This window comes from Caenorhabditis remanei, chromosome II (assembly GCF_010183535.1).
Source record: "Caenorhabditis remanei strain PX506 chromosome II, whole genome shotgun sequence".
Taxonomy (NCBI): Eukaryota; Metazoa; Nematoda; class Chromadorea; order Rhabditida; family Rhabditidae; genus Caenorhabditis; species Caenorhabditis remanei.
The window spans coordinates 11,778,662-11,797,623 of record NC_071329.1 but is presented as its reverse complement, the minus strand read 5'-3'; the positions used below and the strand labels follow the sequence as shown (position 1 = coordinate 11,797,623).

General features: G+C 37.9%; 6 protein-coding genes across 6 annotated transcripts; 3 read left to right on the top strand and 3 right to left on the bottom strand.

The window, feature by feature from the left end:
• Positions 1 to 167: 167 nt before the first annotated feature.
• On the top strand, positions 168 to 1,664 carry GCK72_006218 (uncharacterized protein; the record flags this gene model as incomplete). Its single annotated transcript, XM_003113468.2, has 5 exons — positions 168 to 271; positions 318 to 426; positions 619 to 1,196; positions 1,247 to 1,439; positions 1,491 to 1,664. 5 exons carry the CDS (start codon positions 168 to 170, stop codon positions 1,662 to 1,664), a joined length of 1,158 nt encoding a protein of 385 aa, XP_003113516.2.
• A 1,434-nt stretch (positions 1,665 to 3,098) lies between these two features.
• On the top strand, positions 3,099 to 5,064 carry GCK72_006217 (uncharacterized protein; the record flags this gene model as incomplete). Its single annotated transcript, XM_003113761.2, has 6 exons — positions 3,099 to 3,283; positions 4,147 to 4,207; positions 4,256 to 4,492; positions 4,540 to 4,656; positions 4,703 to 4,830; positions 4,878 to 5,064. The coding sequence occupies 6 exons, from the start codon at positions 3,099 to 3,101 to the stop codon at positions 5,062 to 5,064; spliced, it is 915 nt and encodes a 304-aa protein (XP_003113809.2).
• Positions 5,065 to 5,375: 311 nt separating this feature from the next.
• GCK72_006216 (uncharacterized protein) lies at positions 5,376 to 6,440 on the bottom strand (the record flags this gene model as incomplete). The annotated part of the gene is made up of 5 exons (XM_003113459.2): positions 5,376 to 5,630; positions 5,676 to 5,770; positions 5,822 to 6,024; positions 6,084 to 6,162; positions 6,284 to 6,440. 5 exons carry the CDS (start codon positions 6,438 to 6,440, stop codon positions 5,376 to 5,378), a joined length of 789 nt encoding a protein of 262 aa, XP_003113507.1.
• Positions 6,441 to 8,366: 1,926 nt separating this feature from the next.
• On the top strand, positions 8,367 to 9,741 carry GCK72_006215 (uncharacterized protein; the record flags this gene model as incomplete). Its single annotated transcript, XM_003113832.2, has 5 exons — positions 8,367 to 8,742; positions 8,791 to 9,166; positions 9,214 to 9,334; positions 9,379 to 9,491; positions 9,540 to 9,741. The coding sequence occupies 5 exons, from the start codon at positions 8,367 to 8,369 to the stop codon at positions 9,739 to 9,741; spliced, it is 1,188 nt and encodes a 395-aa protein (XP_003113880.2).
• A 68-nt stretch (positions 9,742 to 9,809) lies between these two features.
• Positions 9,810 to 14,980, bottom strand: GCK72_006214 (uncharacterized protein; the record flags this gene model as incomplete). The annotated part of the gene is made up of 19 exons (XM_053725531.1): positions 9,810 to 9,981; positions 10,028 to 10,100; positions 10,147 to 10,613; positions 10,662 to 11,034; positions 11,081 to 11,173; positions 11,220 to 11,556; positions 11,605 to 11,852; positions 12,070 to 12,169; positions 12,407 to 12,582; positions 12,626 to 12,769; positions 12,822 to 12,928; positions 12,975 to 13,277; positions 13,333 to 13,536; positions 13,795 to 14,014; positions 14,195 to 14,342; positions 14,397 to 14,543; positions 14,596 to 14,725; positions 14,774 to 14,874; positions 14,939 to 14,980. The coding sequence occupies 19 exons, from the start codon at positions 14,978 to 14,980 to the stop codon at positions 9,810 to 9,812; spliced, it is 3,585 nt and encodes a 1,194-aa protein (XP_053589725.1).
• A 714-nt stretch (positions 14,981 to 15,694) lies between these two features.
• GCK72_006213 (uncharacterized protein) lies at positions 15,695 to 18,903 on the bottom strand (the record flags this gene model as incomplete). Its single annotated transcript, XM_053725530.1, has 9 exons — positions 15,695 to 15,989; positions 16,035 to 16,516; positions 16,564 to 17,208; positions 17,256 to 17,706; positions 17,753 to 17,952; positions 18,000 to 18,273; positions 18,322 to 18,532; positions 18,580 to 18,700; positions 18,748 to 18,903. The coding sequence occupies 9 exons, from the start codon at positions 18,901 to 18,903 to the stop codon at positions 15,695 to 15,697; spliced, it is 2,835 nt and encodes a 944-aa protein (XP_053589724.1).
• Positions 18,904 to 18,962: the final 59 nt, after the last annotated feature.

The window sequence follows — 18,962 nt, the reverse complement described above, 5'->3', positions numbered from 1 at the left end:
GTATATAAGGTCAAATTGTATTCAATCAAGTGGTCATTTCTTTTTATTTTCTTGGGAAAAGAATTAAATCGAACCGAATTTCATTCCTATCTTGTCTTATCAATATTTTTTCCAATTGTTCTCTGTCTCTGCTCTCTTTCCTATTCATTTTTCTCATTCAGGTCAAAATGGCAGCTGCTCAAATTGATGGCGTAGAAACTGTTTTGGTTGAAAAGTTGGAAGGAGTCTCTTTGGATGAAGTGAAGAGAATTCTCTATGGAAGACCATACAAGTAATATTTCATTTCTTTTTCATCATTTCAGTTTTTGTTTTTCTAGGACCTTGGATATCTCTCCAGCAGCAGAGAAACTTGCTCAAGACGGGGATTTCCAACTGACTGGATACGTTGTTGATGCTCAAAAAGAGCAGACTAGAGCTCCAAGATTGGTTAGTAGAAATTATGTTTTGCAAGATTTGCAAACGTTTCTTTGAAACAAACACCACTTGGGTGTGGCGAATAGAATTAAACCGGTTTACTGCGAACATTCTCATAGTATTATAATAGAGAAAATGATATGTTTTGAAAATGATTACAAAGATCAAAATCGAACAAACAAACATTTTCCAATCTTATTCCAGGTTCGCGTCGCCGCTATCCAGAATCGTATCCATCGCCCAACTACTGATAGTGTCGTCGAACAACGTGATGCTATCCATCAACGTGTTGGAGCCATGATTGAAGCCGCCGCTGCTGCTGGAGCCAACGTCATCGGACTTCAGGAGGCATGGACGATGCCATTCGCATTCTGTACCCGTGAACGTCTTCCATGGACTGAATTCGCTGAGTCTGTTTATACTGGACCAACTACTCAATTCCTGTCCAAATTGGCAGTTAAGCATGATATTGTGATCATTTCTCCAATTTTGGAAAGAGATGAAGAGAAAGATGACGTCATTTGGAATACTGCTGTTGTGATCTCTCATACTGGACGGGTTATCGGAAGATCTAGAAAGAATCATATTCCAAGAGTTGGAGATTTCAATGAATCCACTTATTACATGGAGTCTACTCTTGGTCATCCAGTTTTTGAAACTAAATACGGACGTATTGGAATCAATATCTGTTACGGACGTCATCACCCACAGAACTGGATGATGTACGCTCTCAACGGAGCAGAGATCATTTTCAACCCATCGGCAACTGTCGGTACTCTCAGGTTTGTTCTACTGATAGCCATCTCAAAATAATTCTGAAAATATATTTCAGTGAACCACTCTGGGGAATCGAAGCACGTAATGCAGCTATTGCCAACCACGTCTTCACTGTTGGAATCAACCGTGTAGGAACAGAAACTTTCCCGAATGAATTCACCAGTGGAAACGGGCAACCAGCTCATAAAGACTTTGGACATTTCTATGGATCCAGCTACATTGCAGCTCCAGATGGTAGTCGCACACCTGTAAGAATTCTTTATTTCTGTCCGTACAAAACACACAACACATTATTTCAGTCGCTTTCTCGTGTCCGTGAAGGAGTTCTCATTGCTGAACTCGACTTGAATCTGTGTCGTCAATGCAAAGATGCATGGGGATTCAGAATGACTAACCGTCTCGACATGTACGCTCAGAAATTGACAGAAGTCTCCAACCCAGAATATCGTCCAGACATCAGAAGAGAGCAGTGATTCATTGATTCCTTTTCCGTTGATTTTCTCATCTTTCTCCTCTTTTGGATGACTTTTCCATGTGCTTGTTAAGTTCGTAAATAAATTTTTTTATATTTTCAATCATCACTTCACATGATTTAGATTCATTAAGGTTCCCAAAAGGTTTTCAAATATGATTTGAAGATGACTCAAAAGTATTAGTGAGTGTACTTTCGAAGTATATAAAACGGAAATGAAGCGGAAAAGAAAAAAGTTATCATTCAGTTGAGCTTCAAGTACTCGGAATCTTTTTCCGGTTTCCTAGATCTCTGTTTCATATTTTATCTCGCTTGTTTTCTTCTGCAACAGCATTCATGGGCAAATATTAATGAAACATTGAGCATCGTTGCTATATACGAAAAACATGGTTACCAGATTTCTAACAACCGCCCATCCCACTCATTCTTCACAAATGTTATTCGCTTCTTAAAACATGTGATTTGGTCTGCTCTCAAATATAATGCTCGCTTCTAAGTGGCAATACTCAAATCTCAAAAATTCAAAAGTTTAGATTTTGAGAATTGTGAAATTTCTTGTACAACATATATTTATCAAGTTAAATCTCGAAGAGATTTAAGTACTCGAAGAGATTTAAGTTTTTCATTTTGAAGAAATTTTCTATTCTCAAAAGTTTCATTGGGAGCCTTTTTCGTTTCTCAATCTAGCAATGAGATTTATCTGAGAAAATGATAATACATATATTCGACTACGAAGATTTCCTTTCAGTTATGTCAAAGAACCGATGGCAAAATGCAGAAAACTCCTTCCGAAGTCTCTCAAAAACACTTTTTGCATCGAATCCCACTTATTCCAACATATTTAAGGAGCGCACTCTGCCAAATGTGCTCTTTTAATTGAGCGAGTTCTAGAATTTCCGGTTGTAGTCCGTATAGCTTCTCTTATTGTTCTTCTTCTAGATTCTCGCACTATTAGACTGACCTTCTTTGTTGTGTAGACTCTTGAAACCGGAAATTTTATGTTCGTTAACAGATATTTTGAAGATTTCCGAATGGAGTTCAATGTCTTTGAACCAACTTGTGGAATTCCTATATTTCTCTTGTTGTTCTCTTGAATCTGATCGCCTTGAGTACTTCTCATTACTACTCATTCCTAGTTGTTGATGTATTCAAATACTACTTCTCTTATTTCTTTTCTTTATTTTCTCAATTTTCTTCTTGAATGAAAATACCCTAAACTATCGAGTATCTCTCTCACTCCTTCTTTCATCTCTTGATACCTTTTGGTCGCCCGAGGCAACTTGGCTCCTCCTTCTCTATTTGTGTCATACTCTTCTCTTTTTTCGAATCCGTTTTCAAATTACCCACTCACTGGCTTCGTGAGTATCTCTTCATCTTCTCACTCTCTTTTCATCGTTTCTTCTTCTCACTGAACTCTAAATAATCCCAAAATATAATGGACAGCGTATCACGTCGGGCAAGATTTCGATTTGGGAAGATGCTGAATTCTGCTGTTGCTGTCATCAACAGTACTACTCTTCGTCGTCGTTCTCATTTCGCTCGTTCTGCAACAACAAACAGTTATGGTCCGATTCCAATTGATGGAGACAGTTCAATCCCGCTCATGTATGCTTCACAAAGGTTAGTGGATAAACAGATGTTTCAGAAATCTCTATTCAAGTTGTTACTAGTCTTGACTAGACTTGTCACGAGACTGAAATCGGAATTATTTTCAGCCCGGCTCGGCTCGCTTGGCCCGTTTTAAACCAAAATAGGAATTCTTTTTGAAATTTTTTTGTAAAAATGAGAGCCTATTTTTGAATCCGGGCCGGGCCGAGAAAAGTTATGCCCGGCTCGGCTCGATCCAATTTTTGATAAGTCTGGTCTTGGCTGAAACAGCAAAAGCTAAAATTTGTACACTCACCCGGCCTAATGCTAAAATCTATGAAGTTACCGAAGCCGAAACGTGGATTGTTCTTATCAATCAGAAAAAAGTGACGAAAAAAAGTACCTCACTACAAAAAGTTCAAATGGTTTTGTGTTGTTCTCGATGCCACTTTTCTGTTCAGTCCCGATAGTATTGGTTCTCAAACATTCACTTTTTCTCTTTCTTTCTTATTTTTTCCAGTCGTCTCCACTTCAAAAATTTGCTGTCTGTCTTGCTTTTATGGGACAAGTTCCCATGGAAAATGTTTAGCAACGGCGAATTTACATGGAGAAAAGAACGAAACATGCCTCGTTCTTTTCGCCCAATACACTCATCCTTTCTCTTTTTTCCAAAAATGCCTTGTTTTTCAGTTTTTCCACTGTATAATTTGAGTTTTTCCAATTAGAAATCTCGTATGCATAATCATGGGTTGTCTTTTCCTACTGTAGTTTTCCCCTAGTTGTTTACGAGAAACCAAAAATGCAATTAAAAGAAGTAAATCGTCTCCGGGGAACACTGCTAATTATTATGCAGATTTCACTTATCACAGAAGAGGCAAACAAAAACATAATTTCAGCTCAACAACGAGCTCTACAAACTCAATCGTATCAATTCCAGGATTTGGAAACGTTTCGAATGTGAGTGAAATAAATGAAACATCATGAGGAATAGTCTTTTAATTTCAGCTGATTCAAGTCAGATCTCTCGAGCAATCAATGGAAAACGTATTGAATTCAATCACTCTGAGTGAAATTAACGAGAAAGGAGAGATCATTCCGGAGCCGGAACCAGAGAAACAGCCAGTCAAGAAGCAGTCAGTTCTCGACAAGTTCATTAAAATCGCAGAGTACATGTACATAACAGACAACCGTACTCTATTGGATGGAGACGAACTGGAAGTTGCTGGCATATCTCATGTCGTTGTAAGTGATTTCGTAAAAAGATTCCCGTTCCATTTTTCCCGTTTCAGAGTCTTGGAGACGACTATCCATTGGGAGTGTCAGCTACAAAAAAAGAGGGTCTTCTCGTCATGGTTCCACTCACTTTATTCCATGAGACTGATGTCGATCCATCTCAGTCTTTCAAGGTTTGTGTTTCAAAAAATGTATGCGTTCTTATAAACAGGGATTCAGAATCTCTCATCCAAGTTTGACAACGTCAACATGTTCATTGAGAACGCTCGCAAACTTTCCCAAAAAGTGGTCATCTACAGTAAGAACCGTCAATCGGGATTTTTCGTGGCGGCTCAGTACAACGTCGAGTACGATATTCATTTCTTTCTATCCTCGTTCATCTTTCAATTTTCAGCTACTACGCACTCGAACCAGCAAAAGCAGTTCATCATCTGATGAAATTGGCCGGAGCCGACTGGGTTGATTTATCAGAGAAATGTATGAAGCGATTGAAAGAGTGGAGAAAACTCGGAGAACGACGTCGAGAGCACTCGCCGGTCGATAGAAAGTTGAGCCTCTCTATCAACAGTGTCTCGAGATAAATCAATTTAACTGTGAAAATTCTTCTGAATGGTCTCGTAGTCGGGGATTCTTAGGATTCTTTCTCACACTATCTTCTATTTCTATTCTATTTAATGAACGATTAAAACTGGGAAAATTGTTTTTGATTTTAATAATTTCATTTGGTTGTGGTTCTCAGGTCAGAAATGCATGTTGTTTCAAAAAGCAAAACTTTTTAGCATTTTCTCAAAACATCGTCGTTTTCAAAAAATAAGAACATTTGAACTTTATCATCGGAAAATAGATTGAGATATTGGAAAAGTATTGAAGATGAAAGAAAACAATCATTTCATTAAGATTCAGACTTAGTTCTTGGTCCTCTTAATTGAACACTTGACGATCTTTTCACTTTTGGTTTTGCAGACAATCTCTGTTTGACTCTCTCAAATTCCAGCCATGCATCATGTTCAATTCTACGAATAGTCTCTTTCGATTTCTTCTCGGCAAGAAGATTTCGTTTCCAATGAGGAATTCCTTCTCTTTCGAATTGATCTTTGAAGTATTGGGAGGAAAAGTGTTGTTTCGCTGCTTCAATCTTTTCTAGCGTCTGAAAATGTGAACTTTAGAAGAACAAGTTTCAATTTCTTCTCACTTTTTTATAAGTTCTCTCAATTTCCAGTCGATTTCTCTCTTCTTGAATAGTCTCTTTTGTTGGTTTTGCATCGAGTTTTGGAATTCTTTTGATGTCTTAAATGATTGAAAAATCGAGATGGATCTAGAATTAAAAACAGATCTAACCTGTAGTATATGGTATTTCTGGAAGATCATCAACTGTAATTTCAGGTGCATATGGCTTGAAAGTCAAATTGAATCTTTCCACTTTCTTTTTCAATTCATCAAATGGAATTGATGCTTCAAAAAGTACAGTATCCAACTCATCAAGTACTTCCTCAACAGTATTGCGACGTCCTCCTAATCGAGGAGTTCCTTTAGATGATGATCTGAAAATATGAAAAAATGTTTCGTCACTCATTTCTATTTTTGAAAATAATATGCTTACGTCAAATGTGCTTCTTCTTTCGAATAGTCTACTGATGAGGGACGTTGAAACACGTCACCAATGACTTTGTAGTCTTTTTCTGAAATTCGTTTCTGAAGTTTTGATTGTAAATGAAAGCAATGGAACTATTGAATGTTCATGGTTTAAAAAACATTCAAAAAAGAGTGATATTATTCTTTTTAAACTTTAAACTATCTTACCTTGAGGGACTCGAATAGTATAATCGACCGGAGGTTCTGGTGGTGGTACATAATGCAAAAACTGCTGTGATCGTCTAATTTGATCTGATTGTTGATTCGGGAAAACTCTTCTTCCAAGACGTTTTGGTTGTGAAGAAGAAGAGTTTGACGACGACATTCTGTTGAATAGTCTTCACTGATAGGAAAGGAATTTGGGGAAGGAAGCGAAAAGAAAAGGGTTATCAGTTAAAATAAGAGAGAAGAAAACTGATTAGAAGTACTCGAGACAGGTTGAGAAGACAGGTTGCAAGAGCACGGAGAGTCAGTCATGGGGGTGGTCGGAAGGCAGAGCGTGACCTACTGTTATATTGTAGAAACAGACGGAGCTAATTTTTAGTTTTTGATTTTTACGAATTTCTTGTTATCAAAGTCTTAAAGGAGTCTTTTTCGCTTTTTTAATTGAGGAAGACAGGGATCTTGAATAGAGACTGGAAAATAGTTTCCATGTTAAAAAGTTCTAGAGAAAAAACTTAACTTTATTTTTTCCAGGGAGATCCCGATCAGAATGGTTTTAGTTAGTAAAGATATCCAACTCCAACTCACAACCGGAAAAACTATTGGGATTCTACTGTAGTCGTGGAAGTATAAACATAAATCATTTCGACATTTCCTACTCATTTCGAAAGAAATGACATTAAGCAACAACTTATTGTTAGTGGAAGAAAATTCAGCAAAATAATGAAATGATAGAAGTGGGGTTTGTGTCTACAGACTAAATTTCCGAAAAAACAAAATGAGTAATATAATATTTTTGAAAAACTCACAGCTTAAAATCGAAACCACATTCTATAGTTTTTATCAGTTTCACCTTTCGAAAGGCGTTAAAATTCAACGGCTTATCGTTTGAGAATGACCCTCCCTTTTCCATCTCTTCGAAAAGAGATTACGGTAAGACGGGGAACAGAAAGTAGAAAAGAGAAACATAGATCATAATAGTCGAATCAAAAACCACTGACTTGATATATCCATATAAATCTCGTCGAGAAAAAAAGAGAGAAACAAACAAGAGTGTAGAGCTCCAAAATGCGGTAGTGTTATCAATTCGGACGGTGCAAACGATAGATTGTTGAAAAAAGAAGGAGAAGAGAGGAATGAGAAGTGTCGAAAATGGGTAAACATATTCCTTGGCACGGCGATTTGCTTTTATGGCATTTGTGTACCTGCAATTGAGGAGGAGGGAAAGAGCTGAATATAAATGAGGAAGTACTATAAGTAGGGAGTTGAGGAAAAAAGGTTCTGGAGAGAAAAAGAGGGATTCGGTTACATTTTAATGAAAGTTACTGGAGAGAGGCTGGTAGAATAACAGAAACAGAAGGAATTTCAGAGCAATTTAGAAATATGAAGAAATAATGTCAGGGTGTTACATCATAACTAATGGAAGACACATATCAACTGAAGGGCTGACTTCATTAGAATTCTCAAAAACTCAAAAAGTTATTAGACCCTTCGTTATTATGATTTTGTTGTTTAATTTTTCAAATTCTTTGCAGAACTTTTCCACACGTGGACTACTTCATCTGATAGATTAGCTCGGACTCTTAAATGGATTTATGAGGAACTTCAACACTTTTTCTCATTTTATTTCAAACTGTTTTTGAAAACTCTTCTAGCTGCGACAAATAAACTTTTTGTTACTCTTCCATATTTTTATTTGATCTGATTCCATTTCCAAGCTTTATCCATTCCAACGTGACCTTTTTCCCTTGAATCCAGCGTGTCACCTTCTTTTTGCAACATTCCCTCTCTGTGACTCACATATTTTGTTCCTTTTCTCAGTGCTTGTTGTGTCTCTGTTTCTCTATTCCTCTTGAATCATTTCTTCCGCCTCATCAGAGCATAACCCTTCTTTCTCTCTGATCCTTGTCCTTTTTCACACTTCTTCTGAACAAACACTTGAATGAAGACACAATGGCCTTCGATTAGGTCAATCAATGTTTCGACTGACTCTATTCATAAATAATTGCACCCTATTTTCCCTGAATTCGATACGTTTTATGTATTTCTTTCTAAAACAGTCTCCGTTTCAGTTTTTCATTCTTCGTCAATGACGTCTTCTACTTCTTCTCCGAAAATTTATCTCGATAACAATGCGACAACTCCATTAGATGATAGAGTAAAAACAGCAATAACTGATGCATTGGATCTATGGGCAAACCCATCAAGTAATAATGCAAATGCATTGAAAGCAGCCGATGCGATTCTTGAAGCAAGAAGTCACCTCGGGAACATGTTCGGTGTTGAAAAAGAAGGTGTCGTGTTCACTTCTGGAGGAACCGAGTCCAATAACTGGGTTATTGAAGGAGCCATTCGGGCATTTAGAAAAAAGAATAAGACTTTGATCCCCCATATTGTCACGACGAATATCGAACATCCATCAATTCTGGAACCGCTGAAAAGAAGAGAGGAAGATGGAGAAATTAGTGAGTTTGATCAATATTTTTAAAGAAGTGTTCTATGCATAATTTCAGCGGTAACATATGTTTCTGTCATTCCCTCAACTGGATATGTAACTCCTCAATCTATTTTCGATGCTCTGACTACAGCCACGTGTCTTGTTACAGTCATGCTGGCAAATAACGAGACAGGAGTTCTTCAACCGGTTGCAGAAATCTGTCGATTGATTCGAGATAGACTCAAAGAGAATGCTCCATTCCTACATTCTGACGTGGCTCAAGCTGCAGGGAAGATTCCAATTGATGTGAATGGCCTAAGTGTTGATGCGGTAACTGTAGTTGGGCACAAGTTCTATGGACCACGAAATGGTGCATTGATTTTTAATCCAAAGTCAGAAAGAATTCCTCCAATGTTGTTAGGAGGAAATCAAGAATCTGGGTGGAGAAGTGGGTGAGTGAAACAAGAATTTCAACAGAATCTAATAAAAAGTATTTTAGAACTGAAAATACTCCGATGATCGTAGGATTAGGAGAAGCTGCTAGAATATATAATGAAGCATCTTCAAATATTGAGACAGTTCTCCGTCAGAATCGAGATTATTTCGAGGAACTTTTGGTGGTAAGTGCGATTTATAGAAATTAAATTTTAAAGTATTTTCATAGAAACGTCTTCGTAATTCCCATGTGATTCACTTTCTCGGATCTCCACGTCTTCCAAATACTTCCAGTGTTGCATTCCTTGATTACCCTTCACACGGTTGTGACCTTCTCGAAAAGTATGTATCAGACTAAACTGAAATTTGAGTCTTTTATCGTCATTTCAGATGTCGTACTTTCAACGCATCAACGGGCGCTGCCTGTCACAAAAACGAATGCAGTCCTATCTTGAAGGCATGTGGAATATCTTTTGCAGTGGCATCAAAAACCGTGCGAATTAGTTTTGGCAGATCTACAGAATTGGCTGAGATCGATACTGTACTGAATGAGCTTGTAGAGCTATGCTCTCCAAAAAATGAAGAACTGTAGTTGAATGGATGCAATATATTATTGTTATAATTTAATTTAATAAATAAATACTATTTCTGTCTACAATCCTAATATTTATGACGAATCAGTCCTTTCATCATATCGAAAGTGTTTCCATCATCACCAATTGAAAAGATTTTATCCGGGTTTGTTTTGCTGCGTACTTGCAAGTATCCGTCTTCATCGATGCCTCGGATTGTAACTCGTTCATTGAAGTCTGACAAAAGAACTTCTTGCTGTCTGGAAAAAAAGAAGTTGCATTTCACAATATTTCTGAAAAACATACGAATGCAGCCAATACTCGTGATATTTCCTTCTGAAGCTTTCAGGGCCATTATTCTCGTAATCCATCATGTAATCTGTAATTTGAAAATTCCGAAACTAGTTTGGACAACCAAAACTTACAACTGAATCTATTTATTGTCTCCGCAATGAGTTGTTCTTTAGTGATTCTCGTTTCAGCTTCTTTTGGCAACATATCGTTCAAACAAAGAGTTGGTTTTTCATTTGATACATTCATTCCACAACCGATACTCAATTGGAATGCATCATCTCTTGTTTTACAAGAAAGAAGCATTCCACCGACTTTGTGCGAACGATCACAGTACAAATCATTTGGCCATTTTATTCGGAGTGGAAAATCTGGATAACCGGATAGATTTCGTGCTGCTTCTACTATTGCCACACAGAATATGTGCTGCACAACTGGAAGATGTTTCGCAAGACGGCTTGATTTTTTAACGGTGAAGCAGAAATTGAACATTGCCATTCCACGTGGACACAGGAATTCATTGCCACCTCGACCTCTTCCTTGAATCTGACGATTTGCAACAACAACGACGTTTTCAAGTGACGGAATTCCAGCGTTCACACTGAAAATTAATTATCTATATAAAAATAATGTTTGCTTGACTGATAACCTTTCAATAATATCCATTGTTGTTGTTGCCACATCTACTATCAGTATTACTTGACCAATTTTCGCATGTAATTGATTGAAATATAAATTCAAGTCAAATTCTGTACTCGTTCCTGCTTCTGAATCTCTATTAACCAGTTCAATTGGTAGAAGTTTTTCAGAAGCTTCGGGAAGTCCCAATTCTTTCACAGCATCCGTTTTTCGGAGTAGAATACGAGGTTGCAATCCTATTTCTTCTCCTAAACGTAATCCTGCGACTTCTTCAATGATTGAATCATATTCAGCTAATAGAATTCCTTTCGTTAATGCAGGTAGTGTTGTATCGCAGACGTTCACTCCGACACTGTGTAGAGAATCTCGAAGAAGGTTACTATCTGAAAATCATAGTTGTAATTACCGGTTTCATGAAAGAACACTCACTTGGCGCTATCAATTGTTGCGTTGTGGCATCAGAGAACAGTGCAGAAGCATGAAGACTACCATTGTTTTGCATGTACAAGAAAAGCGGAGCATCTGAAACCAAAAAACATATATAGAAGTTCTATTTGGAAAAAAATACCGGGTTCTTTTTTAAGTACAACTGTGAAATTGGCTCCAACACTGACATCTTTTGAACGGAATGTCTCATTGATAGCAGACGACTTTGGAAGTTTCTTCATATTCTTTTCCAGGAATTTCACAAATTCTTTGTTAGTTTCTTTCAGTTTATTGCTTTGATTTCCGAATGCAAATCTCAGAATAGAAGCGTTTGCTTTGCTTGAATCACATCCTGTGATGCTTGCGAGCAGCTTGTTCTGACACACGAAGATTATCTTTCCGTTTTGGTTGAAATATGCTTGTATCTTCTCCCATGCATCGTCATCAAGGTCTTTCGTTGAAGCAAGAATCACACATACCTGTAAGAATGTTTTCATAATTATACAATTTTAACAACTTCAAAATACCGTCGACTTTTCTGCCCATGGTTGTTTCTTCAAAGCTTCGATTGAAACATTAAAAACGGTGATCTCATCTGGTGGCAAAAGAGTGGTGAGACGACTACGAATATCCGAATACAAAATTGAATCTCCTCCGGTATAAACGAGAACCGAATTTGGTTTACACATTGCTTTGAATGAAGAACTTCTTGATGTCAGAAACTGATAGAGCTGAACGTGGCGAGTGGTGGAGTTTCGTGTGGAAGCACGGTGAGCTGAAAATGAATTGATTAAAAACTGCAGTTCTGAAACTTTAAAAATAAAGGACATCTTGAGATAGGGTATAGAAATTATACGCTAAACGGGCGCATGACCTTGTAAATATCGAGTATGTGAGGCGGTCATTTACGGCAGAAATGTTGCTTTCATGGCGGTCATTTGTGATGTTTATCAAGAATGCAACTACGCTATGCAAGAAACGGAAAAACTCACGATTTGCAGCCGAAGTGAATCCACGAAGTGATCGATTTTGATAATGTTCAAATGAAGGACTGACAGATCTCCCTCGATCGCCTGTAACTTGAGCAATGCGCTTAACATTGCGAAGCAATTTGTTTAAGTTCATCGGAACAATGCACAAGAGGAACTACGGGGTCGTGGCCGTCAGTTCAGGGAAAATTAGGTCAATGAGAAAAAAAACTAACTTTCAATTGAGAATGCTGAAAAACGACGTTGTGTTGATTGCCGAAGATTGCTTGCAACAACGGAAGTCTGAAAATAAGAAAATGGAGAGATAAAACAGTGAAGAGACGCAAAGAAACAAACGTACACTTCGTTTTGAACGAGAAACTTGTTGTGCATGAGGTGGAAGACGGGAGAAGTCGATGGTAGGAATTGAATGGTTTGGCTGAGTTTTAGAAGCAGATTCACGAGGGGAAGATTCAGAATGACAAGAAGACGTTTCACTGACTGGTCTTTCAGAATCATTTGGAGGGTACGGTGTGGCTGAAAACATGGTTTTTCTTCTATAATGGACAGAAAAACGTACGAGTTCTATCTGAATTTGTTATTTTATCATCAAGCATTTCTACAGTATCCAATTTGATTGTCACACTTCCATTTGTGAATTTATGTTTGTGGCCGTTTCTTTGTTTCGTTCCGTTCTCTTTCGTATTCTGATGAGCAAGAGTGGCTGGAATTATCAACACGATAAATACACTATTAATTCATGATCAATACCATACCGTAAGACACTTTCTCAGCTTGTTCTTCAACTACATCTCTTGCTGTATCAATCGTCTCCGTATCAGTTTCATCAATCATTCGGAGTTCATCCATAGTGAAATGACTTCTGAAACAAGTTCATAAACATCAACAATTCATAGATTCCCTCTTACTTCAATCCAGTAGTTGTTGGATGACACTCTGGAGTTTTTCGAGCTGTGGATGAACCGTTTGAACTTGTTCTATCAACTGATGATCGATTTCCTTCGTTTGGAGTTGAAGATCTTGCTGCTTCTTCAGCCAAACTACTTGTACAAGATCCAGAAGTTGTTGGTGGATGACTACAGGATGATGAGGACTGAAGTGCTCTATCGGATCGAAATGACGTCACGTCTTCTGTAGAATCACAAATCGACTTTTCTAATTGACGAATATATCTTGGTAGACTATTGAAGTTGACACTATCCGGAATGTATCTGTAAAAGTTCAAATTCAAAAAAAAGTTAATTCCAGAGAACAGAAATGACTCACCCGTTTGCAATACTATTTCGTGGACTTCCGAAATCTCTCTGATTGAGTTGTCTGATATATCTTGGAAGACTTTGATAGTCTTCGTTTCCACTTTCTAAAGTCAATCGACTACCATCAGAATCTGCGTTTTCTGGAGAGTTACACGAACGATAGCGACGTCGTCTTGTTGAATTTGAGATTGTTGCAGAGGATGCTGGACGTCTACTGCAAAAACGAAAATTGAGGGAAGTTGCGGAAAAGAAAGGTTTATATGTCTGCTGCAATTTTCTTGAAAGGAGTGGAGGGGATGGAAACGAAGAGAAGAAGAACCTGAGGTTTTTTTTTCTTCATAAAAGAGTATCTGGATTATCTTTGATACGACATATCAACTGATATTTAATCCTGTTTCATTTGACTGAAGATTTCTTTTTTTTAACTAAACTTTTCTTGTAATCTTTAAAAGGAAACTGATCTATGACTTACGGATTTCGACGACTTGGCGACATATCAAGATTTCCTTCACTTCCATATTGATAAGTTGTTGTGAATTTTCCTGCTCGGTCACCCCAAAAAAGATGTTGAAGAATTGGAAGTGGACGAGGAAGATGTGAATTCGAAGCCAATGAAAGTGTTGAGGTACGTAAATCAGGACGAAGAGATGAAGTGGATGGTCGATCCAGCTCTTGTGGAGGAGCAAACATACCTAGAATTGGAAGATTTTTGACAGTTTTTATTTCGCTTGAATTTGGAAAACTCGTTCTAGTTTTGAAGACACCAGACAATTCTGCCCCTGAATTGTTATCTGGGTTTACATTCTTATAAGTTCTTTATCTGCGATTTAATTCAAACCCCGTTCTATAGTTTACAGAAAAAAGATACTTACTGCATATTCTAGTGACTTTAAAGTGTTCATCAATCAGCAACTTCTCAGAAAATGAATCCACGACTTCTACGAACATTTCAAATGAACAAGCATATAAACATCGTGTCATCGTTTTATGACTAGCGAGACGATCACATTTCTCGTTCAACTGTAATTTAAATAAAGTGTAATGAACTCGTTCATCAATTTTTTGATCACTGACTTTAAAGTAGTTCGGCTCCAATTCATCCTCTCCACCCGGTTCTTTTTTTCGTTTTTCCATGAATTCATTATGAACTACAAAGTAGATTGAATCCTCTTCACAAGGCCATAAAGATGGACAGAACCGCCATTCACTGGCTCGTAATGTCTGGAGATGTATTCTTTTTTCAATTTTGTTTGAAAGATTAATAAAAACTCACTTCAAATTTCTCACTAAAAACTTGAATCAAATCAGTTTGTAACACCAGTGTTGAATCTAACTTTGGTTCACTAGTCGGTCGGTATAATCGGGATGAGCTAGGCCTTTGAGCAGATAAATATTGAGAAGATCTGGAAGATTTCAACTGAGAACTTTTGAGTTGAAATTCAATCACAAACCTAACAATTGTCTTCCAAATGAGCATTTCATAGTTGCGAGTAACCCGTTGTTGAGCAAGTAAGGCACGAAGAAAATTGGCAATGTGGCGTTTTCGAGCTGCCTGAAACAAAGAGAAAACATATGATTTCAGTTATGAACCTGATAAATTATTAATATAAACAAACCTCGATAGCCGTAGAAACTAATGACCATACAAAAAGTATCATCTGAAAAATGTTTTTTTCGAGTTATTTGGAGTCAGTGAACTGTGAATCTGCAATCAAAGTGTCAAACTGAATCAAAATGTTTGAAAAAGGCGACAATTGGTTGAAGACCAGCTCCCGCTTCGAAGCCAGACGACGTCGTGGAAATGGGAGTGAGGAAACGCAGCATGTGAGAAAAAGAAGAGAGCGAAAAAAAGAAAAAGAGCACAGCTTCTTCTTTTTCGCTTTGCTCGGCTTTAAAGCCATGCGAGAAAGGGTGAACTCTTTTTGATGGTTTTTTATTGAACGAACAAATTGAATGCGGATAAAAAAGAGAAGACAACAAAAAAGGGGATAACAACGAATAGAGGTGGAAAGAGAAAAAAAACCAAAATAACAGAAACAAAGCCAGATTGTAACAATAACAAGGAAAAATGAGTGGGTGAAGAGAAAAAGGGTAGAAGTCTAACGAAGGAAAGAAAAAGAAAGATATATAGATTTGAAGGCGTCGGAGCAGCGGAGAGTTGAAGTCGGCGCCTACGTAGAAGTGGAGAATTATGCTGAAAAAAGAACCAACGTTTGTTTGTTTTAGGAGAAAGGGGAGATGACAGACAAGCTTTTTCAAATTAGGCGACACACTCTCGACTTTCATGGTTGTCCAATGAAATATAGTCGTTTGTTTGAATAACGACATAAGGGAAGTTTCGTGAAATTGTGTATTCGTACGAATTATTAATGTTAGGACTCTTCCTGTGTCGTTTTATCTGATTCGACAGCAAATTTCTTACCAAGTGTCTTCAACACTGCTTTTCTTCCCTTTCTCTTCTTTTTGGGGTTTTCTGCACCCAATTCAATTTGAGCGAACATTTTGATTTGCTCACGATCTTCCATTTCAGTGGCAAAAAGTCGAAGAGCTGCCAAATTAGTTCCAGTGACTTCTCTCAATTTTTCCACTCCCTCTGACATTTTCGTTTTCATTTGCTCAAAGATTGGAACATAATCGGAAGAAGCAATAATATGACTGAGATGAACTCTGAAAAAATATCGCAATGAGTTCAATCTAACAAAACGCACAAACCTAGTCAAATAAACTGCAACATGAGTGCAAAGCTCGGCTTTGTATTGTTGTTGAGTACACGAAGCAATAGCTAGCAGAATATCAGTCAAGTATGAAAGAGGAACAAGAAGGAGAGTTCGGTCGAGATCACTGGCTCTACACTTTGCAATGACGTCGACGATGAAATGATCCAGAGATCTACTATTGTAAGCACCAATGAGTGGGTGCGGTTCATGGTTAGGATCTTCTTCTCTCTGCACTTTTTCATTTCTAGCAATGTCGATAGCTTGAATGATATTTTCTGCAGAAACCACACTGGAACTCGTCTTGCTACTTGCAACACCAGCTTCATTATCGGCATTTTCTCCGGCAACGACATCGTCTTCATCAATTAGTTTCTTTTCGTATTCTTCTTCTCTTTCCATTTCTTCTCGTTCCTCCACAATTACCATTTCATCAGTTTTCTCCCAACAACGAATAGATTTGTCGTGAGACGCAGAAAACTGAAAGAATACAAAATATATCAAAAAATGTTGACTCCGTTACTCACCATAACAGAGCCATTGGTGAACTGGGCTAAGCATCGAATGTCAGAGCTGTGTCTGTCAAGAGACTGGACCAGAATGAATTTCACTGCATCCCATTGTTTGATCTTTCCATCTTTTCCTGCACTCCAGAAAAGTTGTTCCTCTCCAGGGCAGAATAGAACAGAAGTTACCGCATCGTCGTGTGCGTGGAATGATTTGTGACAATCTCCGAAGTCTAATCCCCATACTTTCACAGATTTATCAACAGAACCAGTAACACATAGTTTGCTGGTAGGAGCAATATCGACGCAAGTGACTGGAAGAGAATGTCCATAAAGTGAAACGAAGAATTTTAGAGTGTCAACGAAGTAAACGGAGCAGGTATTATTGAGAAGAGCAACTACGAGGAACTTTCCATCGGGTGAAAAAGAAGCGGCAAGGGCTTCATCGGGTAATTCCAGAACTTTTTGTTCTCTGATTGATATTCTTTTGCGTGATCCTTCGGTGACCAAAAGGAAACCCCAGAATCGTACAGTTTTGTCAGCTGAAGCGGTCATGAATCCTTCATTGTCTGGTGTGTTTTGAATAGTCCAAATCGCTCCAGTATGTGCTTTTCTGGTTTCGACAAGCTCCGCACTGCTTAGTTCGAAAACGCCGATTTCACCATTCTGAAAAAAGAAGTTCAGAACGAGCTTGAACTCTTTAACTAACAAACCTTTCCACCTGTCAAAATGTAGTTGTCACCAGGAACAAAGTTTACAGCTACAATTTCTTTGACATCATTGTCAGTTAATGTAAGAGAAGATCGAAGTGAATGAGTACTCCATACAATAACTTCGTTGCCACCTCCAGATGCTAGAAGACTCGATGATGAAGATACACACAACGCACGAACATCTTCTCTGTGACCAAGTTTGTCCAAATTTCCAACACTATCACATTCAACAGCATTAGAGGTTGTTTCAATGCTCATCTTGACCCAATGGACTGTATTGTCAGTGAGAAGAGCGTACCACTTATAGATCGACGTTGGCCCATCATTTTTAACCGATTTTACTACATCAATCCATTTGATTTTATGTGGAAGTACCATTTCTCCAATACGTGTGACAAGAATTGTCACATCTTTTGCCACATCATCTTCACTCACTGCTGAACTATCCGACCTAAATAAAACATTTTAATTAAAATTCCAAGATAATTTCTACTCACGTAGCCTTTCGCTTCGCACTTTTCAACTTTTTTGTGAGACGTTTTGCAGATTCATCTTCTGAGAATACTCTGTACACATCTGCAACTTTATCGGCTCCAACACACACCAAGAATCGATCATCATGAGTTGAAACAAGTTGAAGAGCTCTTCCTTTGCTCTGTCGGATAACTCTTCCACGGAATTTGGTCGTGATGTATCTCTGCAATTCGAAAAATTAAAATTCGACAAACAACAAGAAATCCTAACGTTGGCCATGTTAGCGAGTGCGTCTTCCTCTTTCATATCTTCCTCAGTTGCTTTTTTGGCACTTGGTTCTTCGCTTTTCACTTCTTGCTCAAAAATTGCTCCATTCTTCCAATTCAGTTCAAACACTAACAACTCTAACTCAGAAGTTGCAGCGACAAGAACCGATTCGTCTCGGTGTAAACTCATTGAGTAGATCTCATTTCTGCTGTCCATTACTGTATAGAAACACGATTGACTTGCAATACTCCAGAACTTGATTAGACTGTCCTTGGAACTGGAACAAAAATGATTATAGAGAATTTTTCGAGCTAAGAGACCGTACGTTGAAATAATGAATCGATCTCCTCGAACAAACTTCATTTGTGTAACCGATTCTTTATGACCGTGCAAACGGAACATTCCTCTTTCAGCAAGAATATCCCAAAGAACGATTACACCATCTTTTCCTCCAGTGGCGAACAATAAACCATCACTGCTGAATTCAATGCAGTTTACCGCTTTCTTGTGACCAGAGAACATTACTGGTTCAGAGTCTGGAAATATTGTTATTCGAAAACAATTAAAATTGGAAATTTGATACCTTCGTTCTCTCGGTTAAACAATTTCACTGATCCATCAGCATATCCGATAGCAAGGAGAGGTTTGTTTTCACATTGACGGACACATGTAATCGGTTTGGTTGATTCGATTATTTCATTAACCTGAAAATATATGAATTACATAAACGTTTTATTGTAAAGAACTGTACCTTCTCGGTGGTTCTCATATTATAGAAGTTGAGATACTCATTGGCCGATACAGCGACAGTTTGTCCATCGATAGCAACAAGTTGTCCGTTCGTAGATCCAACACAGCCACAAGAGCCAGCATGCTCGTATTTTAAATAGTCTTTGGTCAATCCCATATCTGAAAAAAAAGCTTTTAAGAAGAGAGAATGTCATTCAGAACAATTAATTGAAAACG